General features: G+C 49.1%; 1 protein-coding gene across 2 annotated transcripts in view; it reads left to right on the top strand.

The window, feature by feature from the left end:
* Positions 1 to 25,784, top strand: part of STK32B (serine/threonine kinase 32B) — a 440,962-nt gene that overhangs the window by 329,609 nt on the left and 85,569 nt on the right. For both annotated transcript variants that reach the window (XM_017539152.2, XM_037742226.1), the window contains one exon: positions 19,407 to 19,444. In XM_017539152.2, coding sequence (XP_017394641.1) covers positions 19,407 to 19,444 — 38 coding nt within the window. The remainder of the gene's footprint in view (positions 1 to 19,406; positions 19,445 to 25,784) is intronic.

Raw genomic sequence — 25,784 nt, 5'->3', positions numbered from 1 at the left:
AATGGAAGTAGGTGATTTCCCAAGACTCTTCTGTTAAGAACTGTGCTGTGACCTTGGGTCCTTTATCTTCATTATTATTCAGGTCTATACTTCAAGGAAGAACTGCTATCCCTGTTTAATGGATGAGGAAGCTAGGCTTAGAGAGTTTCGGTCTCCAGATCGCACTGTTAATAAGTGGCAGAGGCAGGCTTAGAACCCTGGTCTCTCTGATGCTGTTGGAGGGAGCAGTTGCTCATGATGTCTTCAGCTGAGCATCAGCCAAGACAGCAGCAGCCCTCTCACCTGCAGCACGAACACAGTAACAACCCCCACAGCTCCAAGGGGCTTTAGACTGAATGAGATCATGCATGTGCAGCAGCCAGTTCAGTGTGGCATGGAAAATGTGGCCAATGCATGCCAGGGGCTGGCCGCCTTTGTCCCTGTGCCTCCTCCACCATCCTATATGGGACTCTTTACTTCTTGCCTTCCCTGCCCAGAGGTGTGGATTTCAGGAAATGGCACATGGATTATTTGTCATCTGATTCTTTTTCTGAAAGTGGCTCTGCCATGTCTGCCCCCACTCTGCTCCCACTCTGTGTCCCTGGGGCCTTGTAAAAATGGTAATGGGCATGGGTTCTGGAAGCAGCTGTCTGGGTTTTTAATCCTGGCTCCTCCAGCACTTACTAGTTGGGTGTGGTAGTCAACATTCTCCAGAGAAACAGAGCCAGCAGGATGTGTGCGCATGAAGGAAGGAGGGAAAGAGGGAAGGAGAGAGATCTATTTTAAGGAATTGGCTTATGCGATCATGGAGATACAAGTTCAAAATCTGCAGGCAGCCCAGCCAGCAGGAGACGCAGGAAAGAGCTGATGTTGCAGTTCAAATCCAAAGGCCATCTGCTGGCATGATTCGCCCTTGCTTGCAAGAGGCCAGTCTCTGTTATGTTAAGGCCTCTGACTGGTTGGATGAGCCTGCTCGCGTTATGGAGGGCAAGTGCTTTACTCAAAGTCAACTGACTTAAATGTTAATCTCGTCCAAAAATACTCCCACGAAACATGCAGAATAATGTTTGCACGAATATCTGGGTACTGTGGCCCTGTCAGGTTAACTCATAAAATTAACCATCCTGCTGGTGACCCTGGGAAAGTCACTCTAATTCCTTGGGCATAAGATTCCTTATCTATAAAATAAATATAATGAGTCAGCATATCCTACACTGCACAAAACTGCTGTGAGAATCAAATGAAATAATGCATGTCAAGTGCTGTGAGCAGTGCCGGACAAAACAGCCACAGTGTGGCCGTGGGGTCATCCACATTCATTCAAGGGCACTTGGCTCCTTCCCTCTCATCTGTGTCCTCCTTCCCCTCGGGTAGCAAGAAATGGGACAGATGTGAGAAGGTCCCCTGGTCCCTCTATGTGGTCTTCCTAAAGAGCAAAATTCCCAAGAGTTCTCAGTAAAAAGACCCCAGCTTCTATCCGGTCTCAGCTTTACTGCTTTCTCCAAGACACTGGCATTTTCTTCTCCCAGGCAAGGTTTTCTTATTTGGAAATTGAACATGTTTAAATGTTTGATGTATTCATTAAGCTGTCACCTTATGCCAAGCCTGGACTCATTCTGTTGGATGCATCATTGGATTTAATTCTCACAACAGCCACTGTGGATGGACATGATTAGCTCACTTTACAGATGAGGAAACTGAGGCTCAGGCAGGTCAGGGACCCAGAGCTGTTGCATCAGACAGAGTTAGGGTCCCTTCCAGTGTCGGCAGCCAGGGCCCTCTGACTCTTACGCGTTCTGGCAGCATGTCCCCTTGGGGGTTATTCACAGAGAGATTGAGCCCTGAAAATAGCAACTCTTAAAATATTAATTCACTGGAAGTTCTCCACGTCGCCTCTGCTTTGAAACCAGGGCACCCACATTTCTAGTAAAATCAGGAAAAATAAATCTTCGCGTTTTGTGGGGCTACCCTGGGCCCTGCAGTCAGCCGTGGGTGGGTGAGTGTGAGTGTCCAGGGTTGGAGGGTGCGTGTTTTTCCACTGATCGGTACCCACTGCACCAGCTTGTCTGACTCCTACATGCATATTCATGCTGTGCCTCAAGAGGTGATGCTCCTGCCCTCCTCCCCCATCACGAGAGTCAAACTGAACATGCCTGGCTCTAGGCGGGCCCGTGGGATTCACCAGCCTGACAGTCATCCCAACCAGCTCCCTTAGGGATCCGAGCTGACCACTGGAGCCTCGTGTGTTGATGAGGCTATGCCTACATGCTGGAGGGCGGCGACTAGGACTTCCAAAAAATCCGCCCCTGAATGAGCCCAGGACTCGTAGCCTCTCATTGTGCGCCGGCTCAGTTGATCTTTCTTGCCCCCGAGCAGAGCAGGGCTCTCAAACCCCAGCAGGCATTGGAACTGCATGGAAGGGGTGGGGGTTGGAGTGGGCGCTTGTGGGAAATGCAGGTACCAGGCCCTGCCACAAAGGTGGAGGCTGTGACCAGCCTGGGGTGTTGCACTGGTAATAGGGACCCTTGTTTCTGAAACCACTAGGCAGTGGACTCACTCTGAAAGGCCTCAGCAGGGACAAGGCCATCCTGAGTCCTGAGCCTCTGGGGCTGTCTGATTCATCCATTCAACTATCCACACGACTCTTTATGGAGTATTTTTGTGGCAAACACTGTTGTAGGTTCTGGTGGCACCACAGTCAGGGGATAAAGTCCCTGCTGTCACAGTTTCACATCCTAATAGGGAGAGAGACACAACAAGTGAATACAGTGTCAGGCATGATAAAGGCATGGAGAGAAATGAAGGAGGGGAGGTGATAGGGAGCGCTGGGGAGCTGGGCACTCAGCATAGGGAGAAAGGAAGGGGCCCTATGCATATCCGGGGAATGGACCTTCCAGGCCAGGTAACAGCAAGGCAGAGACTATGGAGTGGGACAGTGCTTGGCCCAGCAGACCAGGGCAGCCAGACGAAGTGAGTGGAGAGAGGTGGAGGGGGCAGGCCCAGCTTATCAGGGCTTGGAAGCCTTTGAGAGTACCTGCATCTTACTCTACAGAGGAGGCCTGAGAAGGATGTGGGCAGAGGGTGACAGCTTTGCCCTGGTGAGCATGGGCTGGAGAGGAGAGGGAAGATGCAGGAACACCAGAGGGGAAAGTGCTCTGCAGGCAGAAGCAGGAGGGTTTGCTGTTGAGGCGGATGTCGGGTGCGGACAAGAGCAGTCGATGGGAGTAAAGACTTTGGGAGTAAAGGCCGCTGGAGGTTTGAAAAGAGAGAGGACGTCCTCTCTTTTAGAGAATGGACAAGGAGGACATCCCGGGTTGGGGCAGCTTGAAGGACCCACAGAGACACTGTTAGAGGCTGGGGATTTAGAGGGAAACTCACTTCCCTGGTTGTATTTTTCTCCAGCCACATTCAGCTGCGTGGCTGCAGTGCAGAGTCATCAGGAAATAGAAATTAACCAGGCTTTGGGTTCTGCCAGGTGAACAGGCAAGGGAGTCGAGCATGTGGGAAGGTGTGACTTTAGTGAGAGACCACGCAGCATGGGCTGGGGGAGTCGGCGATGACCCTGGTGGACAGCAAGGAGGTAGAAGGTGGGTGGATTGTGGGGGCCCGTGGGACTGAAAAAATGCCAGAAACAAAAGGGAAGGGGCTGTGACAGTTCCAGAGTGGGATGTCTGAGAAGCCAGGAGAGCCAGGTGTGGCCATGGAGTAAGTGGTTGAGGCAGGTGGAGATGGAGATCCTGGGAGGAAGCAGAGTCAGGAGTAAGAGGCCAGACGCCCCAGTGCACAGTTGTTGCCATCACCAAGGTCATTGCTGGAGCTGAGTTGCAGATGGCAACAGTGACCAGGAGCGAAGCCCTCGAGGCATGGTGGGACTTTTCTGAGTGTCCACAGGAGACTGCAACAAGGAAGGAAGGGACGGGTGACATGATGGACCCCACTCTAAAGATGTGGAGGTTAGGTAGGAGGGTGGAAGGGTAATGCCTTCCCTCCTGGCCAGAGCTAGAGAGAACAGGGAAGGAGGACAGGTGTGTTTAGGTTAGGGCAAGAGGGTGGGGGAAATGTTTAAAGTGGGGGACCTCATGCTGACCACAAATCCTGGAGAGACAGAGGAAGGCTCGGGCGCCGGGTAAGTGAGGGAAGAGGTCAGACTGGGGGATGCGCCTGTGTTTAGGACAGGATTCTAGGAGATGAGAGCGGCTCTGAATCCCTGTGCCCAGTGTAAAGGGATAAAGGGCAGAATGAGATGTGCCCCATGGTTCCAAGGTGGGTGACAGAGGTGAAGGTTCTCTGTACTGGAGAGGGGTGGTTCAGCATTTGGCTGGGCGTTCTGGGCCCCCTCCGCTCCCACAAGTGGAGGTGGCCACATCAGGAAAGGGCAGTGTTTCTGGCTAGGCGTGCTCTGGCAAGATTACTAGTTTGGAGTTTTACCACCCAGGAAATGAAATGACCACACTCCTCCCAGGCTGCTGTGAAGACAGGTGTGGTGTGTACCCCTTCGCCTCTGCGAAGATCTCCAGGTCGCTTGTTGCACTTAGAGCAGAGATCTGAGGCTCCTGCACCCAGTCCATCCTCCTGGAACTCATGTGGCCTCCTGTGCTGCTCCACCTTTCCTGGCCTATAATCCCCACACACACCCCCAACGCATAGCCCCATCCCCAGCTCCACTTAAAGGCCCCACCCACAGCTCCACCCACAGCCCCCACCCACAGCTCCACTCACAGCCCCACCCACAGTCCTGACCCACAGCTCCACCCACATCCCCACCCACAGCTCCACTCACATCCCTACCCACAGCTCCACTCACAGCTCCACCCACAGCCCCACCCACAGCTCCACCCACAGCTCCACCCACAGCCACACCCAAAGCTCCACCTACATCCCCCACCCACAGCTCCACTCACAACCCCACCCACAGCCCCCACCCACAGCTCCACCCACATCCCCACTCACATCCCCACCCACAGCTCCACCCATAGCTCCACTCACAGCTCCACCCACAGTCCCCATCCACAGCTCCACCCACAGCCTCTACCTAGCTCCCCCTCACAGCCCCCACACATACTCCACCCACATCCCCACAGCACCTACCCAGAGCTCCCATACACAGCCCAACCCATGGCCCCTACCCAGAGCTCCACCCACAGCTCCACCCACATCCCCACCCACAACTCCACCCACATCCCCACCCACAGCTCCTGGCCTTTGTCTGTGCTCCCAGGACCCCCTCCCTCCCTCTCCCCCTGTATTTCCTTCAGAGTATCACATTATGCAGTTTTATCTTTGGCTGTCTCTTGTTTTCTTGGCTCCTGGATAAACTCCAGAGGGCAGGTCTCAGTGTGTGTTGCATGTCGGAAAGAGCTCCCCGGCAGGTGTGAGTCCAGAGCCGAAGCATTGTGTAGGAAACAGTGAGGCAGAGGAAGTGGAATGAGAACGTGGTAGAAGCAGGAACAGGTAATTCTCGGTGGTCCAAGAGCACTGGCCGTGGAGAAAGATCGATCTAGACTGAGCCCAGTTTGAAGCTCGCATATTTGTAATTGGACCAAGTAACTGAACGTCTCTCAGCTTCATTGTCTTCATCTGTAAGGAGAGGAAGAAACACAATTATTTCTTAGGTCCCTTTTAGCTCTAAAATACCTTTCTTGATGACTCAGATAAAATCCATGCCTTCAGGAAGTTTATAAGAGTCAGGAAAGCAAATTTCAAATCCCAGTTCTGGCACTAATTTCCCAGACAACCCACGGGGAGTTGCTGAGCTCCTCTAAACATAGGTCCCTCATCTGGAAAATGACCAGATCGTTCTGAGTATGGCTGGGCCCTCCACTGAGTCCAGCTCTCGGATTCCAACAGAAGTCACGAGGATAGAGCCAGATTAGGCCTTGATATGGACTTGAGATCTTTCCCGAATTATCCTTAGAAAGCTGGATAAGGAACATAAAGCCATAGCCTGAGCATCTTCATAGAAACAGGAAGCTCTCCAAGAGTCGCAGCGTCCGGCAGGCCCAGCTACTCGGAGCCCGCCGGGAAGGCTGGATCTGGGAAGAAAATAAGAGACCACATGATCCTGGCAAAATGCACACTGCTGAAAGTGAGTGACATCGGATGAGCACTGGTGGCCCCTAGGAAAGCCGGGGCTCACAATTAACTATCCGGGAGTGCTGGGAGACCCAGCCTGGACCAGGGCCTGAGCCCAAAGCCAGGGCCTGATGCTGATTGACCTTGTACGGAGCTTGGGCCTCCCTGGGAACCTCTGTACTCAAATGCTGTGGAGTTCCGGCCAACATTCACCCAGGGTCTCATGACATGTTTACAGGTAGGGTAATGCCACTGGTGTCTGTTGAACACCTGCTGGGTGCTGGGCGCTGTGCCAGGACCGCAAATCTAGGAATGGGCCCTGATTTGATGGAACTCAGCACCTACTGGGAAGGACAAGGATCAGCCAAATAATCACACAAGCACATATACCCTGTGGTCACTGTCATGCCAGCAAAGTAACAGGGAAAATGCAGACTGCAACCTGGTGTACCTGTAGGGTCCAGCCCTGCAGGGTCCTTTGAGCCCCTCTCTGCTGGTGTGGAGATGAGAAACTGTAGAAATAGAAGACACAAGACACAGAGATAGAGAAAAGAGAGTCTGGGCCCAGGGGTCCACAGCCAACCAAAATGCGGAGTCTGGCAGTGGCCCCGAGTGTCCGCACACTCTGACTTTCACTGAGTACAAAGCTGGGGCAGGGTAGGTAGGGCGTGGCATAGGTGGTCAGAGATAGGGTCAAGAACATCACATGTCATGTAGGTGGGGGCCCAAGGCTTTCTAACAGCTGAGATCAGGTAAGGAGCATAATGCATCAGCACTTTTCCATACTTGTCAAGAAAGAACAAAGACATTAAGATTTATATTACTTTTACTGATTATCTCTTCTAAGAAAAAAGGAACCAGGTGCAGAAGCAGAACATGAGAGTGGACGTGGAACGTGACCACTGAAGCACAGCACCACATAGAGACAGTTAAGCCCCCGGATGTCTGCAGGCCTCCCTGACAGCATCAGGTCTACTGCAACAGCTTGGAGGAGTGGAGTTTTCTCCCAACTCTCCGGAGGAGGAAGATGTCTCGGCCATCTTGGACGTCTCCTCCCTAGCTGGCTAAACAGCGGGCGCTTTCCAAGCGCTGATGCTGCTACACAGCCTAGGCGCCCTCCAGCAGCCCTTACACGGGCATGACAGAGGGCTTAGGGCATCTTGTCTTAGGGTCATTCCTTTCACAATGTCACCCCAGGTTCACACTTGGTGACCTGAAAGGCATTAATAAAAGAACCAAGATCACCTGTGAGTAACTAAGATCACATATGAATAACTACTACGGTTATATCTCTAGTTTTTTTCTCCTTCATTATTTCTATGGGAATAGGCTGAGGCTTCTGACTCCTGTCTCAGCACTTATGGGGTCTCCCCTCCACCTGCACCCAGGGCTTGAAAGAGGGCTTCTTGGAGGGAGTGACACCGAAACTGAGAGTTGATGGGTGCAGAGGAGTTGACTAGGCAGACATCGTGGGCTAGAGGAGAGTGCTCCAGCCATGCAGGCAGACACAGGACCATGGTGTATTTGAAGTATACACAGGTCGATCGAGTGACTCTGCCCCTAACATCTCTACCCCGCCCATAGGATGGAAATGGAAGAGTGCCAGATGGGCATCAGAGGAGCTGGGCCCAAGTCATGCTTCTTCCACTGCTTTTGTTTTGTTTGTTTTGTTTTTTTAGGCAAAGTTTGGCTCTTGTTACCCAGGCTGGAGTGCAATGGCACAACCTTGGCTCACTGCAACCTCTGCCTCCCAGGTTCAAGCGATTCTCCTGCCTCAGCCTCCCGAGTAGCTGGGATTACAGGCATCCTCACCACACCTGGCTAATTTTTGTATTTTTAGTAGAGATGAGGTTTCACCATGTTGGCCAGGCTGGTCTGGAACTCCTGATCTCAGGTGAGCCACCTGCCTCGGCTTCCCAAAGTGCTGGAATTACAGGCATGAGCCACCGTGCCTGGTCACTTCTGCCACTTTTTAACTGTGACCATGGAGAAGTCACTTCATCTCTCCAAGCCGCAGTTTCCTTATCCATCAAAAAGAAGATAATGCTGGTCCTCTGAGACTGGCAGGTGGATTAAATAAATCACAGTTTGGGATGGGGCTTTGTGAACTGCAAAACTGCACAAATGTGACAAATGGTCATTGTCATTTTGGAGTCAACTCTTCTGTGTTTCTTTCTGCCACTTCCTTTTCCTTCCAAACTCCCTGCTAAGTAGGGATGGGTGCAGGGGACAGGAGAACTAATCATCATTTATTGGACATCTTCTCTATGCTAGAAACTGTGTAAGTCCTTGACACGCATTATTTCATTTTATACCCATTTTACAGATGAGAAAAACTGAGACCCACACAGTATTAGAGTAAGGATTTGAACTGCTGTTGGTGTGTAAAGGGCTTCAAAACGTGACCCATACTCACAGGCTGTCTTAGAGTCACTGCAGGTCTGTAGGACCCTAGCTCACCACATCCATCTGTTTTCCATGTGCTACTGCCATGTCTCCAGCTTTGGGGAGCTCAGAGCCTGGTGAAGCAGGCTGACTTACAGATCTATCATTGCATTTCAGTGTTCTAGTTGAAAGTAGAAAGAAATAGAACTGACTTGAGTGGGTCTGTGCAGGCTACGTGGACTGAGGGGGTCGGAGCTTCTTAAGAAGATGACCTCCTCGTTGGCCCAAGGGAGGTGTGTCACGGGGCTCACCCATCCATGAAGGAATTAATTGAGCCCGGTGCATCCTCGGACATGTTTGTGAATCCCAAAAGCTTCGAAATCTCCTTGAGATATACTTGGGAATAATTAGCTGAATGCAATTGCCTTAGTAGCCAAGTTAACATCCAGGCCCCATGGAGTGGCACAGCTTTTGAACTGAATTAATCATTGTCAACCATGGTGATGTTTGTCCTCTGTAGGATTAAAGAAAAATCAACAACCCCCAAGCATGGCTTGACTGGATGTACTTTCTCTCCCAAAGGATAAAGCAAGAGGAAAATGATTTGAGTAACAGCATGGAGTTTTACAATAGAAATAAGACAGAACTACATTATTAGGCTGTGTGTACGTTTTAAAAATTGCTTCTGTGACCTCAGATGAAGTCATGGATCTCTCACTGGCATATCCTGGCTGTCCCTCCTATGGACTCTGTGACAACTCCTCTCACCTTGCTTTTGTTGTCCAGTAAAATAGGGGTGACAAAACTGCCTACCTGTGTTTATCTGCTAAAGCTGCCATACGGAATACCACAGGATGGGCAGCTTAAAACAACAGAAGTTAATGTTCTCACAGTTCTAGAAGCTAGAAGTCCAGGATAAGGGTGCCCACAGGGTTGGTTTCCTCTGAGCCCTCCTTGGCTTGCAGACGGCCACCTTCTCGCTGCTCTTCACAAGCCCGTTCCTCTGCACACAGGCCCCTGACACCTTTCCATGCATCCTACTCCTCCTCTTACAAGGACACCAGTCAGATTGGATTCGAGTATACTCTAATGTCCTCACTTCACCTTAATCACCTCTTGGAAGACCCTGTCTCCAAATACAGTTGCATTCAGAGACACAGGGAATAGGGACCTCCACATAGGAATTTGGACAAACACCATTCAGCCCATCACACTACCTGGGAGGGCTGTGGGGTAGACTGAAAATGCCCCCCCAAAGATGCCAGATCTTAAACCTTATAACTTGTGTCTGTGTCACCTGACAGGGCAAAAGGGACTTTGCAGATGTGATTTAGGTAAGGATCATGATGTGGGAAAATTCTCCTGGATCATCCAGGTGGGCCCAGTGGAATCACAAGGCTCCTGCCAAGGCTCCTGCCAACAAGCAGGTGGTGGGGTCGGAAAAGGAGTAGGAGATGCAGCTGCAGGAGCAGAGATGGGAGTGCCGCAAGGAGGGGCCAGCAGCCAGGGGACCTGGGCAGCCTCCAGAAGCTGAAAAGCCAAATGGCAGAGCTCCTCTGTGGGCTCCAGAGGGAGAGCACGCAATCTGTTCACTCTTGACTTAGGCCCTGAGGCCCACTTCGGACTTGCGGCCTCCAGAACTGTGAGAGAATGGTGTGTTTGGTGTCTGTGCATTTGTAGTGATCTTTACTGCAGGTGCGAGTCCCTGATAGGGGCAGTTGTGAGGATTTCACCAGGAGCACATGCCAAGCGCCTGGTACAGTCATTGGTAGAGAAGACACACTCGGTAGGGCTCAGCTCTGCTGGCCACAGCCCAACCACAGCCATCCTAGTTACAATGGACGGTTTGGGCAGAGAGGCCCCATTGACAGTAGCTGCGGAATGTCCCTTTTCACATGGATGCTTCCTGCCCCATTTGTCAAGGTGAAATCAAGGTCCCAGAGGGTTGAGGACCCTGGGAGCTTTACAAGCTTCAAAGTCAGAGGAGGCCATGTTCAGCCCTTATGTAAGGTCTTTCGTTTTTTCATATTTTCAGCAACCTTTTTCTGAATAGCAGCGTGGCCCTGCTCAGAGGGCTGGTGCTCCCATGATCACCCTGCCTCTGTCTTCACATGGTCTTCTCCTCTGTGTGTACGTGTGTCTCCTGGCAGCAGGGAGTAAATGAACAATGTCAACCTGCACCATCAGGACTAGGAAAGCAGGGAGGGGCAGGGGGCCAGAGGAGGCCTTTAGGCAGCACACACTGAGTGGCTTTAATCGTAAAACAAAAGTGTATTCTTTTACAGTTCAGGAGGGGAGGCCAGAAGTCCCAAATCAAGATACTGGCACAGCTGGTTCTCCTGGAGGCTCTGAGAGAGAAGTCCCCCGCATCTCCCCCAGTTTCCAGTGGTCCCAGGAAACCCGTGCTATGTCATGGGCTGTTGGATACATCACTCCACACTCTGCCTCTGTCTTTATGTGACCTTCTCCCCTGTGTCTACCTATGTCTCTTTTCTCTCATCTTATAAAGTCACCAGCACTGGATTTAGGGCTCACCCTAGTCCAGGACAACTTCCTCTTAACTTAGATGCAAGACAGAACTACCTTACTAGCAAAGTGATAGTTTTCTGGCAAAGACAGTATTTACTGGCACAGATAGACACACACTTTCCTGCAAAGACACAATTTCTAAGTAAGATCACATTCTCAGATACCTGGGTGACATGAATTTTGCAAAGACATTTTTCAGCCCTCGACAGTATCCCAGAAGGAGATTGCAACTGAGCTGTGTCCTAAAACCTGGGTCAGAGTTCAGTAGAGAGAAGGGTGTGCTCTCCAGAGATAAGGCCAAGGTGAGGCATCAACACCCAAGGTGGTCTGGCCTGGCTGGGCTGCAAGGCACAGAGGGCCAAGCCTACTGGCAAGATCGGGAAATGCCTGAAGGCCTGTGGAGTCTGGCCATTGGATCAGTGTTTTCTAGACACTTGACCACGAATGCGCCTGGGGCATGTGGCAGCTGTGCTTCCGTCTAAAATTGTGTCTTTGTGACTCTCCTGGGCTAGAATGGCTCCCTCTGCCTCTCCTCGCATGTACATATGACGGTAGCACTTGGCGGTTGTCGTCAGTGACCTTGGTTGTCGGATTTTCAAGTTGACAAGCACATCTCAATGTTCACTTTTCATCTCTGAGATGATCCTGGGACATTGACTGGAGCCTGGCACCAGCACCATAGGCACCACAGGGCCATTAGGAGGATTTATGTAGAAAAGGGACAGGTTCGGATTTGTGCTTTGTAAGGACACTTGAGTCATATTAAACAAGAAATGCAACCTTGCATGTGGGCGGTGTAATAAATGAAAAGTTCCCTGAAATGGTAATAACATTTTTAAAAATCAAATCAGAACAGACACAGTGGCTCACACCTGTAATCCCAGCACTTTGGGAAGCTGAGGTGGGTGGGCCACTTGAGGTCAGGAGTTTGAGAGCAGTCTGGCCAGCATGATGATACCCTGTCTCTACTAAAAATACAAAAATTAGCTGTATGTGGTAATGCACACCTGTCATCCCAGCTACTTGGGAAGCTGAGGCACAAGAATCACTGGAACCCAGGAGGTAGAGGTTGCAGTAAGCCAAGATCACATCACTACACTCCAGCCTGGGTGACAAAGCGAGACTCCATCTCAAAAAAAATTAATTAATTAATTGAAAAATCAAATCAGATCTTTATTATAAGCATGTTCCTCAGATTATTACTGCCTACTTTAGAATTCTGGCAACCCTAATTCATTTTTTTTTTCATTTCCCCACCCATAGAGACAGAACATTGATCTAGAGACCAACTTGAGCGTAGGTCTTATCTCCACCAGTGTTTGACCTTTGACAAATCACAAGTGGGAACCAGACACATCACTGAACCTCTGTCAATAGTTCTCTCTTTATCAATAAAATAGGAGTAGCAATACCGGTCTCTAAGAGTTGTGTGAAGATGGCAACATGGGGAGTGCCTCCCCAGCACCTGATAACAAACAGCCACGCCACACATGGCTGAATCCACAGAACACTCTTCAGTTTGTCCCTGACACATAGTCGACACTCAATAAAGTTTAACTGTTAATACTGTCAGTACTGCTTTTAACGCTGAAGCATTGTGTTGGGGGCTGCTGTTTGAACATGGTCCCTACCCCACAGGAGCAGGAGACAGAAGTGAGAAGGAAGTCATATTTAATGAGTAGAGATGATATGTTGTCATTTCTTCATCATTACTCAATTTTTAGAAGAACAATCCACGCCAATACAGTGAGAGATTCTAAAACGTGAGAACCAAGATCCTTAGCATCCTGTTCCACATCAGCTTGCTGGTGGATGGGTGCAAAGTCCCATTCAAGCTGAGGTCAACAGTCAAGGTGAAGCCCTCCCATTCTTTCTAACCCCCAGTAAATGTCTTCAGCCATCCTTCCCCAGTGCTGATTCTGTTGGCTCAACCTCCTACTGAAATGTCTTTATCCCACCCTGTTATTGTTACTAATAACAATCGTGACTTTCCATGTGCCTGGCCATGTGCTGGTTGATGTCATGAGAACCATCTCATCCAGTCCTCACTATAACCATAGAGAGGGCGTTATTATGCAGCTTATACGTGAGGAAGCTAATTCTCACCGTGTTAGTTCATTCTCACATTGTTATAAAGAAGTACCGGAGACTGGGTTGTTTATAAAGAAAAGAGGTTTCGTCGACTCACGGTTCTGAAGGCAGGACAGGAAGCACGGCAGCATCTGCCTGGCTTCTGGGGAGGCCTCAGGAAACGTACAACCACAGCAAAAGGCAGAGTGGAAGCAGGCACGTTTTACACGACCAGAGCAGGAGCATGAGAGCATGGGGAGGGGCTACACACCTATCGCTGTCTCACTGTCATGATAACACACTATCGTCACAATAGCACCAAGAGGATTGTGCTACACCATTCAGGAGAAACCAACCCCATGATCCAGTCACCTCCCACCGGGTCCCACCTCCAACACCGGCTACTGCAGTTCAACAGGAGACTTGGGCGGGGACACGGGTCCTAACCATATCACTCACCAGGGCAGTGTGCCCTGTCTGCATGGCCAGCAAGAGGCAGAGTCAGGACGGCATCTCAAGTCTCTCTTCTGTCCTTTGCTACCTCCTGCTCCCTCTCGCATGCATATGGATAACATGTTCCCTTCACTAGTGGTGAAATAGCCACAGATTTTTACTTCACTTAGTCTAGCTTTGCCCTCCAAGTTTTTGTATTTGTCTTTGCTGCTGCGTATTGCCAGCATAGAATATTGAGAAACCCCCTGCCAAAAGGCGCATGCAGAAATGTCCTGGTGGCCCTGCTTTGCAGTCTGTGCATGGGTACCTGTGGATCAGAGCCATTTCTATGCTGTTTTTTAAAATAGCCCAGCTGACATTTTATGCTTTGTTTTATTTGAGGGCTGGGGAATAATTCAAGAGCAGCACCAGGTTTTATAGCCCTGCATGCATACTTTCCATCAAAGTGTCATTTTGCCTAGCTCTGAAATTATGGGCCTGTCCTCAGAAAACACTGTCACTGCCTTCCCATCCACGCAATGCTCCTAATGCCCTTTCTGAACGTTCAAACCCATTTTCAACAGGATGACGCGCTGGAGCTGAGATATGATCGATGTAAAAAACAGAGCTGGAGGAAACGTTTCTGAAACCGTCTAAACTAAAGGCACTGCTAAGATACTAGACCCGGAGAATGCTATTCTTATTAAATCCCAAGTGATTCAGATTCTTCATCTCCACGCAGCTTTGCAGGCATCTGCCCAGCGAGTCTCCTGTGAAAGAGACCTAATTTGCTAAAAGCTCAGGAATCTGTCAGTCTGCCTTTGAATTCTCCCCAGCTCCTTTTAAAAGAGCAATGACAGTCCCATCGCTGTGACTTATTTCAGCACTTCTTCCTCGCTGCACTGGGACTGTGCGGAGTGCTGAACAAATGTCATCTCATTGTACACTCAGCAACAGTGAGATAGCCGCTGCTGTTCCCATTTCCCAGATGAGGAAAACGAGGCTCAGAGTAGGTGGCCTCAGATTATATAGCTAGAGTATTAGTTTTCTATTACTGTGCAACTAATTACCACTAACTTTACAACTTGAAATAACTCCCATTTATTCTCCCTCCATTTCCGTGGCCCAGGAGTCCAGGTGGGTTTAACTGGATTGTCTGCGGAGGATTTCACAAAACTACGATCCACATGCCCACCTGGCTGCATTCCTTTCTGGAACATGGGGTGGCATCCTCTCCCAGGCTCTTGTGGTTGTTGGCAGATTTCAGCTCTTGTCGCCGCAGGACTGAGGTCACGTTTTCTTGCTACCCATTGGCCAGTGATCACTCTTCCTCCCAAGGACACTTAGATTCCCTGCTGTGTGACTGGCTCTCACATGGCAGCTCATATCTTGAGCTCTCACTCCAGTCTGCCAAGACAGAGTCATATAATATAATGTCATCCCGGGAATGCCATCCCACCGACTTTGCCCTGTGACATAACAGAATTAAGGGGGTGACACCCATCACCTTTGTCAGCTTCCATGTCTAGAACCACATCACAGGCCAGATGATGTGGTTCTCACCCTCCTCCTTCCTCATCTGCAAAATGAGAACTTGCTCCCTAGATGGTGCACAGATGGCTTTTTCTTGCCATTCAGATGTCAACCCAAAGTCTCCGCTTCTTAAAGGTCTTCCTGACCATCTGCCAAAACTAGGGACCCTCTATTGGTCTCTTTTCTAGACTCTGGTTTGCCTTCTTTACCTGCTACAGTGAACAATCCTGCGATTTATTCATGTGCCTTCTGGCCTGCCTCTCCTCCTAGAATGCAAGCTCCATTTGGCTGGGTCTGTCTTGTTCATGACATGCTTTCACAGCCACAAAGGGGAAACCCCGTAAATGCTTGATATTCCACTCTGTGCTAACAGCCAGTACAGAAGCAACATGTGTTATGTATCAGATATTTAATCCACACAGCATAGGAAACTCAGGCAGAGACAGGAATCATGCAGATAGTCAAAGGCGAGGCTGGAGTTGGAACCCAAACTGTCTAGATCATGGTCTGGACTCTCCCAAACAGGACAGCCCCTTTCCTTGGATCTGTGGAGTCTAGGCACATCTGTGCCCCATTCTGTTCTCAGGATATGAGACACTGTGAGCAGGTGCAATGTAGCTGTGGGGGTGGCCAGGCGCTGGGCTCATCCAAGGCCATGCTGTGGTTATTGGGGCCCTAGCTGCCCCTTGAGGTTTGCCCTCCCCTCCATCAGCTCTCCTTCCCTCATGCCAGTTGTGTCAGCTTCCTGGGACTGCCACAGCAAATTACTGCAAAATTGGTGGCTTAAAACAATACAAATTTATTCTCTCATAATTTCAGCTAGAAGTCCACATCAAAGTGGAATCATAGCTATGCTTCCTCTGGTGACCCGAGAGAGAATTCACCCCCTGCGTGTTCCAGCTCTGGGCGGCTCCAGGCATCCCTGGTTTATGTCTGCATCGCTCCAGCCTCTGCCTCCATCTCCCCACGGCCTTCTTCTCTCCTGTGTCTGTATCCAAATCCCTCCCCGCACTTTCCTCCTATAAAGACACAAGTCTTTAGAGCCCTCCCTAAATCCAGGATGATTTATCTTGAGATCCTTAAGTAATTACCCCTGCGAAGACTCCATTGCCACATAGGGTCCCATTCTGAGGTTCTGGATGGACATGAATTTTGGAGGGACACCATTCAACCCAGTACGCCAGATCACATCTTCTTGGGTCTGTCATCCCGCCCTCACCTCACCTGTGTCCTGACTCTAACTCTATCTTTAGGCTACGGCCCTTGTAGGCATTTTATAGCCCCCACTCCCTGGGCCACAGCCACCTCCTCCCTGGTCCCCACACCCCACATGAAATCATCTCAGTCCTGGTGATACTTGAAGAGATAAGCCTGAACATTTGCTGCTATGTTTTCATTCTTGACGGTTATTTTATTTTCTTTTTTATCAACTTTTGTTGAGAAACCCTGCTGGGAGCCACCTGGGCAGGGTCCAAGCATTTGCTGACTAGATCCACAAACACTTGACTCTAGGTCTTCTGCCTTTTGTTTTAATTGTATAAGTTCCCAAGTTCATCCCTCCCATGAGGCTCCCTACGGGTCTCTGCAGTAATCTCTTAGTTCACAGTGGAGGCTTTGTGACCTCAGCAGCAGGGGCCCATGTACTCAGTGCTTCTCAGTACTCACAGGCTTGCAGAGGCACAATGAAAATAAAAATTTAAATATGTAGGTTGAGTGCTTCTTTCATCCCCAAACCCATGGACATTGCATTGCATTACTACACAGAACCACAGCGTGTTTTCAGGTAGAATTCATATTTGATAAACTCAGGAGCAGTTGCTCTTTATTTTGAAGAAAGCTATCATTAGTCTCAGTAGATGTGACATTTGTTATAAATGAGTGAAAATTTATGCATTTGTAAAATCTGTGGTTTTAATGCAGCGCTCAGCAAGTGTGTACACGTCAGTAATAAGTAAGTTGAGTCAAATGGAATTTCTATTTCTAGGTCCTTGAGGAATCTCCACACTCTTCCACAATGGTTGAACTAATTTACACTCCCACCAACAGTGTAAAAGTGTTCCTATTTCTCCACATCCTCTCCAGCATCTGTTGTCTCCAGATTTTTTAATGATCGCCATTCTAACTGGCGTGAGATGGTATCTCAATGTAGTTTTGATTTACATTTCTCTGATGACCAGTGATGAGGAGCATTTTTTCATATGTTTGTTGGCCTCACGTATGTCTTCTTTTGTAAAGTGTCTGTTCATATCCTTTGCCCACTTTTGAATGGGCTTGTTAGTTTTTTTCTTGTAAATCTGTTTTAGTTCTTTGTAAATTCTGGATATCAGCCCTTTGTCAGATGGGTAAACTGCAAAAATTTTTTCCCATTCTGTTGGTTGCCGATTCACTCTAATGATTGTTTCTTTTGCTGTGCAGAAGCTGTGGAGTTTGATTAGGTCCCATTTGTCTATTTTGGCTTTTGTTGTCAATGCTTTTGGTGTTTTGGTCATGAAGTCCTTGCCTACACCTACGTCCTGAATGGTTTTACCTAGATTTTCTTCTAGGGTTTTTATGGTGTTAGGTCTTATGTTTAAGTCTTTAATCCATCTGGAGTTAATTCCATTTGACCCAGCAATCCCATTACTGGGTATATATCCAAAGGATTACAAACCATTCTACTATAAGGACACGTGCACACGAATGTTCATTGCAGCACTGTTTACAATAGCAAAGACCTGGAACCAACCCAAATGGCCATCGACGATAGACTGGATAGGGAAAATGTGGCACATATACACCATGGAATATTATGCAGCCATCAAAAACGATGAGTTAGGGTCCTTTGTAGGGACATGGATGAACCTGGAAACCATCATTCTCAGCAAACTGACAGGAGAGCAGAAGATCAAACACCGCATGTTCTCACTCATAGGCGGGTGTTGAACAATGAGAACACATGGACACAGGGAGGGGAGCACTACACACTGGGGTCAGTTGGGGGGAAATAGGGGAGGGAGGGTGGGGGGTGGGAATCTGGGGAGAGATAGCAAGGGGAGAAATGCCAGATGTAGGTGATGGGAAGGAAGGCAGCAAATCACACTGCCACATGTGTTCCTATGCAACAATTCTGCATGTTCTTCACATGTACCCCAAAACCTAAAATGCAATAAAATAAATAAATGGGAAAAAAATAAAAAAAAAATAAGTAAGTTGAGGTTGAAGCTGTTCTTCTCTCCCTTTCATTCGTTCATTCTTATACTCAGTGGTGTTTCACATGTGTCTACCACTGCGTCGGGCACTGTGCTGGGTACAGGCATGTAGATGCAAAGAAAGCAAAGCCTCAGCCTTCAAAATCTTTCACTTGGAATTGAGAGGCCCTTTGCTATCATGGTGATGTAGAGCAGAACTTTCCAGAAACTCCTCAGCCCAGATTTTGCCCCACATGGGTCACTATGTTACCCTTAAAAGAGGTCAGCATACTTTCTCCATAAAGGGCCAGGTAATAAACACTTTAGGCTTTGAGGGCCATGTTAGTCTCTGCTGCATGTTCCTCTGTGTGGGTGTGGGTGTGTGCCTGTTGATTTGTTTCTACAGTGCTTTAAAGATGTTAAAGTGGTTCTTAGTTCCCAGGCCATACAAAGACTGGCCCAGGACTGGATTTGGCCTAGAGCTATAGTTTTCACATGTCTGACTGCCACAACTTACAAACCCTCATTTAGCTCCATGGATGCCATGACACCTGCAGGGAGCCGTGGTGGGATGGCTCAGCTACCTTAGGGTGGGCAGGTGCCTCCCACTGCTGGCGCTGACCACATGCTCAGTGAGCAGTCGCTGCTGTTACCATTACAACTGGAGCTGAGAGGCTAAAAACTAAGAATATTGGCCAGGTCCTGTGGCTCATGCTTGTAATCCCTGCACTTTGGGAGGCTGATGTCGGCGGATCATGAGGTCAGGAGTTCAAGACCAGCCTGGCCAACATGGTGAAACCCCATCTCTACTAAAAATACAAAAAATTATCCAAGTGTGGTGGTGGGCACCTGTAATCCCATCTACTCGGGAGGCTGAGGCAGGAGAATCGCTTGAACCCGGGAGGTGGAGGTTGCAGTGAGCCGAGATCATGCCATTGCATTTCAGCCTGGGCGACAGTGCAAGACTCTGTCTCAAAAACAAACAACCAAAAAGCTAAGAATATTCAGGAAAAAATATTCAAACAATCTACTTTCACTTCCAGGAAAGAGAAGAGGAGGTAAGAACACAGGTGTCCCATTATCATACCAATTACTCTACTGCTCCCTGGCTGAGGCCTCAGGTCAGGGACAGATGAGCAGCCTGGGTGTTGCCAGCATTTGTCCTGATGTGGTACTTGTCGATGTGCTCGTCTGTGAGTCCAGGAACCACATTACCAGCTTCTTTGTTTTCTTTTACAGAGATATCAAGCCAGACAACATCCTGCTGGATGAACACGGTAAGCCCGCTACGAATCCTTTACAGGGACTCTCGGTGGAAAGTTTGAGATACTGGGAAATGGGGAGGGGGTGGGGGTTGGGTCTTGCTGAGTTGGAGATTAGGGTTGGCTAGAAACCTTCTCTTGTTTCAATCCTGGTGAAAGGACATCTGTGTAAATTTCTGATCCATGTCCTGCTGTGGTAAGTTGAATCAAAGTTACTTAAAGTGTTCACATCTGAAGTCATTGCTGTTCTATCCCTGTGTGAGGAGGACAGGGCCGCAGTGAGGACGAGCATGGGGTCCCTGGGGTCTAACCCCAGCTCCCTCACCTATGAACGGGTGGGTTCAGGAGTCTCCCACCTCTCTGAGTCTCGATGTAATTTTCTGTAAAATGGGGAAAAGGCATCTCCCTTGCAGGGTGGTCATGGGGATGAAATGAGAGTGTATGCCTAGCAAGCAGAGCTTAATACTTGATAAGCCGCTAAGCATTTACTCATCTGTCGGCTATGTCAGGCTTCTCAAAATTTCCTCTATATGCACATGGATCTTCTAGGCATCTTCTCAAACTGATTTAGTAGGTCTGAGGTGGGACCAGACTCTGCAAAGTTCAGAGTCTGCAAAGCTCCCAGGTGGCTGATGTTGCTGGTCCATGGACCACACTTTGAGTAGCAAGGCACCAAGTTAGTGGCTCTCTAACTCTGGCCTCATCAGAATTACCTGGGGGACCTGGTAAAAATCAGAGGTCAGGCCTGGTCCTGCTTCAGCAAGCCTGGGCCCCTATATTCTGGATCAGAATTCTGGGGATGGAATGCCCAACAAAATTTAAGAACCATGAGCCTAGGGCTCAGCCCAAGAACACTCAGTGGCCTTGACAATCAATTGCGGCTGATGCCAACAGCGGCCTTACAGCCTTGAAAACTAAATTCACTGGCACTGCTTCAGGGGCCCATCTCTCAGGGCCTAACATGGGGTTGACTGGAGGGAGCAGGTGGGGATTCTTCTCAAGTAGGGATTCTCATCTGTGTTGAGACCTTCAAGGATGAAGTGTCAAGTTTTCTACGTAGCTCTCCCACTCTCCCTCCCCACCCCTGCAGGCTGAGGTCATGGTTCTATCTCAAAGCTCCTCTCGAACCTTCCATGTGCCAGCAGCATAGCTTGGGGCATCCCAGCCTGATAGTGTGCATCCTCATGTACAGGAGTGGTGAATGGAACCATTTGCATCTCTGCATCAGATGCTGGAACCGCACTAAGTGGTTTTCGGGCAGCGAGGTTGAACTCACTGCGCTCCTGAATGGAATGTCAGCAGCAAAGATGTCTGGGGCACGGACAGAGAAGAGGATCCAAATCAAGGCAGGAGAGGAAGCAAAAGCAAGGTCTTCAGTTGGTATCGAAAAGTCAGGATCTTCAGATGTGCTGCTCAGCTGAGCTCCCAGCCAGCTGAGTGTCCTTGAGCAAGTGGCTGTGCCTCCATGTCTCAGCCTTCCCAGCAGTGACGCAGAAGTAATCGACCCACCGTGCAGGGTGGTGAGAGTCTCGTCTCGGGTGAGACTCGAAGCTCAGCCACCCATCACAGTAAGCAAGTGCTCAGGAAGGGGTAGGGAACTTGCCCTCTTCCTGTCCCTGTCTCTGCTCAGGGCCAGGCAAGGTCAGATCACAGAAGCAAGGTGAAGAGGAGGTAAGAAGACACAGAGGCTGGTTCTTCATGGCAGCCTGGAAAGCAGGGGTCTGGAAGGCTGGGTTCCTGGGAGCATCCTCAAGGCTCTGTCCTACTGATTAAGAGAGTGCTAGGGGAAGACTTCCAGGACCTGCATAGCAGCCCAGAAGCAAAATTCAGGCAGAAACATGAATAGCAATAAGCCAGCCTTTGCACTGATGAGGAAAAGTGAGGCAGAGAGGTGGGCGGTAATCCAGGACTGTCTGGCTTCATAGTTCTGGCTCCATCCTCACTGCCGCTGGCCACAGCTCCCCTGAAACTACTGCACAGAAGATACAGGCAGACTCCCCTGAGTTTTCTCTTTCCTGATTTCCATCCAACCCATCCCACCTTCCTTTCTGCACCCATTCTCAGCTCCCCCCAGCCTTTCCCACATTCTTTCTTGATTCTCTTCTGCTCCGTTGAGCTCCTCATCCTTTGCCACCCCCTGCTTGACCTTCACAGTGTCCCAGCCCTTCTGGCTATGCAGCACTCCACACACTCCCCAAGTGCCCCTGCATCCAATCTTCTTCCTCTCCAGCCTCCCATTTCATCAAAAAGTCTCTGCTAGATGGCGGAACAGAACGTTGAATATGATATTTTATACTAAGAGGTGAATGGTTGATAACCTTTCCCCCACTCCAACACCCAATGAGTGGCTTTGCAGGTGGTACAGAAAAGAAATTTAGGAGCAGGGAATTTTTCTTAGAAAAAGAGAAGTCTCCTTTCTGGGGAGAGAAGAGAGAGGATTCTATGCCCATGGCCCTCATTTACCTGCTCTTCGAAGGGGAGAAGCTGATCGGCTTTTTGAGCAGAGCCTGAAGATGGCCATTCTTGCTTTTGTCTTTTACTCAGTAAACATCTCTTGAGCACCTGCTGTGTGCCAGATTCTGGGAATTATGAAGAAGGGAAACAGGGTCCTAACCCTGATGGGTTGCATGGTGTTGGGGAGAGTGTGGGGAAGCTCATGAGAGGTCGGGGGCAGAGGGGAGAGGGAAAGGGGTGTGCAGGGGTTGTCTTGAAGGCAACGCCATGACAGTGGGATCCTGAGGGCGTGACAAGGCCAGACAGAGGAAGGTGTGCCTGAATGGACAGGTGGTAAAGACAGTGGGGCAGAACTGCGGAAACAAGAGCAAAATGGTTGTTTGAAGAATACAACAGCCATTCGTTTTGTAGGGTTTTAACATTTAAAATGAACTTCATGCCTTCCAGAACTTTACTATGAAACATGACCTAGCCATAAGGCAAGAAGGACAGTACGTGTTCCTAAGTGGGTCATAAGGGCACCCCATTTGTGCTGGCATCTACTGGCACCTTTTGTAAACTATATGACAAAACCTTGTACAAGCCAGTAACTGTGTATTGCCGTTTCAAGAGTCCCATCACTGGTTGCATTAAATGCTTTCTCAGAGAACAAGTTAGTTAGTTGGGTTTCAAATGAAATATAAACATAATTAAACAAATGCATTTGTATTTTATTAATGATTTCCAAGATCTGCTAATTTTACACAAAATCCAAGCATATCCCACAAGCTTCTCTGCTCCCCAGTGTCTGCCTAGTTTCTTTCTTTCAGGGTTTTATGTCTTAGAATGGACATTTTAATTCTGCTCTGAGATTTGAGGTCTCTGAGCCAGCTACAAAAACAGAGAGAGACCATGCATTGAGGTAAAACATAGTGAAAGAAGATAGAGCATCTTAGAACAAGGCAGGGGAAAGAGCTGAGTGCATTTTAGGCTAAGGACCATGAGATCAAGGCAATGGGAATTTAAAGACATGGGGGAGGGGGAAGCAATTGCATTAATTTTCTACTGGTACAATAAAGCTGGGAAATGAATAACCACATAGCCTAAATGGCATAGGCAAAAAACATCCAGTTAGCTCACAGGATCCTGAGGTTGAGGGGCTCTAGGCTGGGCTTGGCTGATCTTGGCTGGGCTGGCTCCTAAGACCAAGGTTGGGTAGGCTGTGCTGTTGATGTTGGCTAAACCCACTCCAATGTCTGATGCTCAACTGGCTGTCAGCCGATCCCCTCTGGCCTTGGCTGGCTGGGTGACTCAGCCCTGCTCCTCGAGATCATCCCCTGCAAGTTCATCTGCATGGCCTGCCCATGGCCATAGCAAGAGCAAAAGCAGGAGAGCCCGATCACTCAAGCCTCCACCTGTGTTGCGTTTGCCACCAAGGCAGGAGACAAAGCAAGTCATTTGGCCAAACCTAGAGCCCGAGGGAGAGAACGCTGCAAAGGCACATGGCAATGGGGTGATCCAGAGAGAGGTGAAGAATTGAATCCATTAATGCATTTGCCTACCACAAGGGTGATGGAAGAGGCCAGAGAAAATGGAATGGATGGAACCACGTGCACACGCAGGTGGGTTAGTGCTTTCCACACGGGAGCTGAACTTCCCCAAAGGTGGGCAAGGAGAGAAGAGTGAGAGACAGAAGGAAAGAGCCTGCATTTTGCCCTTAAGTGCCACTGAGGGCCCTGGTTCACAGATCATTGATGATGACAATGAAGGATGTAGTCCTCATCCTCTTCTGTATTCTGGGAAGTGGTTCACTTGTTTCAGACTTGCCATGGCCAGGCATTGTGTCCAGTGACCTCAGGAGGCAGAGTCCCTGTGGCCGAGGACCTCATGGCCCGGAGTGGCTGTTCTCTGTCCTGGTGACACATCACCTTGGTCCCAAGGCCCCACCTCCAGAAGCTCTCATTTGATTCCTCTTGCAGGACAGTGTTGAGTAGTGGGATCTTTTACAGTTCTCAGGTGGATCTAATCTGCAGTTGAGGCTGTGGGAGGAGTAGAAATATAAACAGTTGATGATGACCCAGCAGGGTCAATGCCAGGACAGAGCAACCATGGGCTGTGGGGCAGCAGAAGGTCACTGAGGCCAGGGGACTGGTGCAGGAGGGCTTCCTGGAGGAAGGAACATGCACATTGGATGCTGAAGCATGCCTGAGGTCAACACAGCCTTTGAGGAATGCCATTCCAGAGGTGCACACTCATTTCTTGTGGCCATGGAATGGGCACAGTGGGGTTCAGAAACCTGATCTGGATCTTCAGCAGCCGGCAATGCAGCAGCCATGTGGTCAGAGTGGATTTGCTTTCTTTATTATATGATCCGTGTCTTGCATTTTCTGTATTCTGAAGCTTTCACCTCTGGAGACTTACTAAGTCAACAGACTGCCTTGCCCAGGGCTGGCCAGTCCTAGAGCTGGTAAACAATTTGCCCCAAGGCATGCTTTTCAAATGCCAACAACCAATCCAGAGCCATACCCCCAACATCTCCTTTATCCACTCTTCTAGGAATTTCATGTTCCGGACCCCTCCTCAGCTCCCCTAATTATCCCAGGTACGAGACAACTAGAGACAGCTCCAAGAACCCAGTCCCAAGGAAATTACTCAGACTAGTCAATCCTAAGCCTGCTAATCCTGCCTCACCCATTCCTTCCCATGGAAAACACAGTAAAGGCTCTGCCCCACATTTCCCCGCTCCCCATCCTCCTGAGTGGCCCTAGTGCTTCCCTGTCTCCCCAGCCCATGACATGGGCTGCACCCTCCTCTTGGGAACTGTACCAAACGATCAGTCATCTCCTGATCTGGTGGCTGTATTGTACCTCAAATTTTCTATTAATTCACAGTATTTTATAACATTCATTAACTGAACTCATCTCAAAGAATTGCTTCTCCATCTGTTGCTAACATATTTGTTGATAAATGTGATGAGTGCTCCCCAAAATGGCCATGGCTAGCCATGTCGACACCCCCTTTTCTCCTGTCAAAACATTGTATGTGCTACTCCCAGCATGCCAGGAGGAAGAGACTCCAGGAAACTAAAAAATTGGACATGTGCTATTTATAAAGCATCAGATGCAGGGACTGTAGCAGTTAAGAAGGAAGGGAGAGGAAGCCACCATACAGGTTGGGGGACTGAGATGTTTCTGTTGAGCCCGAGGAGCCCATGGTGGATATCTTGGAACCATATGGGTCGCAAGACTGTAAGGGTAAGCACATAGGAATGCACTTTAAAGCTCTTCTGAGGAACGTTGTAGTGAGATTCTTTCCAGCAAGTTGCCAGAAACGGGGCTTCTGCTGCAGCACTGTGCAGGAGAAGGTGTGAAAGACCTAAAAACATGGTATATGAAACACCAAGGCCCCCAGTAAATAGCCCCTGTATTTTCTAGGGCTACCATAACAAAGTCCCACAACCAACAGGCATAAGCAACAGAAACATATTGCTGGAGGCTGGAAGCTCAGGATCAAGGTGTCAGCATGGTCCTGCTTCCACTGAAGTGAGTGGGGGAGGCTCTGCTCCAGGTCCCCCTCCTAGCTCTGGCAGCTTCTTGGCTTGTGGCAGCATAACTCTCCTCTTCACATAGCATTCTCCCTGTGTGCGTGTCGGCATCCAAATTTCTCCTTTTGATAAGGACACTAGTCATACTAGATTTGGGGCCCACCCCATTTCAATATGACTTCCAATGAATGATGTCTGTGATTACCCTGTGATTACCCTGTTTCCAGATAAAGCCATACTGTGGATTTGGACTTCGGTATGTGAATTTGGGGGGAAAAGGGACACAATTCAACTCATAACACCCGTCTTCTCTATATGGGATTTTTTTTTTTTTTTTTTTTTTTTTTTTTTTTTTTTTTTTTTTTTTTTTTTTTTTTT

Source organism: Cebus imitator, unplaced genomic scaffold (assembly GCF_001604975.1).
Source record: "Cebus imitator isolate Cc_AM_T3 unplaced genomic scaffold, Cebus_imitator-1.0 Scaffold117, whole genome shotgun sequence".
NCBI classification, from domain to species: Eukaryota; Metazoa; Chordata; class Mammalia; order Primates; family Cebidae; genus Cebus; species Cebus imitator.
This window is presented reverse-complemented; position numbering and strand designations above follow the sequence as displayed.